Here is a 938-nt window from a genome sequence, read left to right on the forward strand (position 1 = left end):
TAAACAAATAAATTCTAGTAAAACAAATAAATTCGTGATATAAATCAAAAATCGTCAAATAAATTCGTAATATATAAATTCGTGAAAAAAAGCGCTTTCGACAAAATACTAAAATAGAGATCTATCGACAAAGACTACTCACTTCTGCCTAGCCTATGCTCTCTCTGGTTATTTCAGTTTCCGTTTTTAAAAGCGCTATATGTTGAGCCACCTCAGCTAGATTTGGAATGTGAAATTTTTAGCGGCAATCATTGGTTGATTTTCTAGCGTTGCCATTCGGGGAGTTGTAAAGAGGTTTTTTTTTGTCGCCGTGTAAGAGAAATATATATATAGATATCCCTGCCTCTGCCAGGGATTCAAACCTAGGACTTTTCTGACATGACCACCAACCCTACTGGGCAGTTGGCAAATGTATAAACTTGTTTTGAAACTAATTTTTTCAAAGCGAACTCAAAATTCTACAATGAATATGCATTTCAATTTCATTAAAAATATCACCATTAACACCTTTATTAGACTCGCATTATGATATTCAAACACTTTGTATGTTATAAAATTAGATAATTTGTTTCAAGTTCCACACATCAAGGAGAACTTTTTTTACTTCCATGTATTTAGACTGCAACATAGCTTCACGTCGAGAATGTGCTCTGTTCAAACATTCATCCAAGGCTTTCAGTGAATACTGCACCTGAAATAATCATCAAGAACTTTAGGGGTGTTTCGTAATCACTGCCCTTAATATAAAGGCTTAAAATCCTTATAAAAACAACGTTTGCAAATATTTAAATTTGAAAAACAAATATATCTAAAAATGCAGGATCAAATAAATGAAGGCATTAAATTAATTCAAAAGCCAATTTATTTTTCTAGTCATGTTTGCCTTTTGTTCGAAACCAAGGCCGTAGTCAGGATATTTTTTCGGGGGGGGGGGATAT

General features: G+C 33.2%; 1 protein-coding gene across 1 annotated transcript in view; it reads right to left on the reverse strand.

The window, feature by feature from the left end:
- Positions 1-480: 480 nt before the first annotated feature.
- LOC107453514 (ankycorbin) overlaps positions 481-938 on the reverse strand; it is a gene marked incomplete in the record, with an annotated part of 25239 nt that continues 24781 nt past the window's right edge. Inside the window, 1 exon segment of the mRNA XM_071180920.1 lies at positions 481-691. Within this exon segment, the coding sequence (XP_071037021.1) occupies positions 557-691 (135 nt within the window).

This window comes from Parasteatoda tepidariorum, chromosome 5, assembly GCF_043381705.1.
Source record: "Parasteatoda tepidariorum isolate YZ-2023 chromosome 5, CAS_Ptep_4.0, whole genome shotgun sequence".
NCBI classification, from domain to species: Eukaryota; Metazoa; Arthropoda; class Arachnida; order Araneae; family Theridiidae; genus Parasteatoda; species Parasteatoda tepidariorum.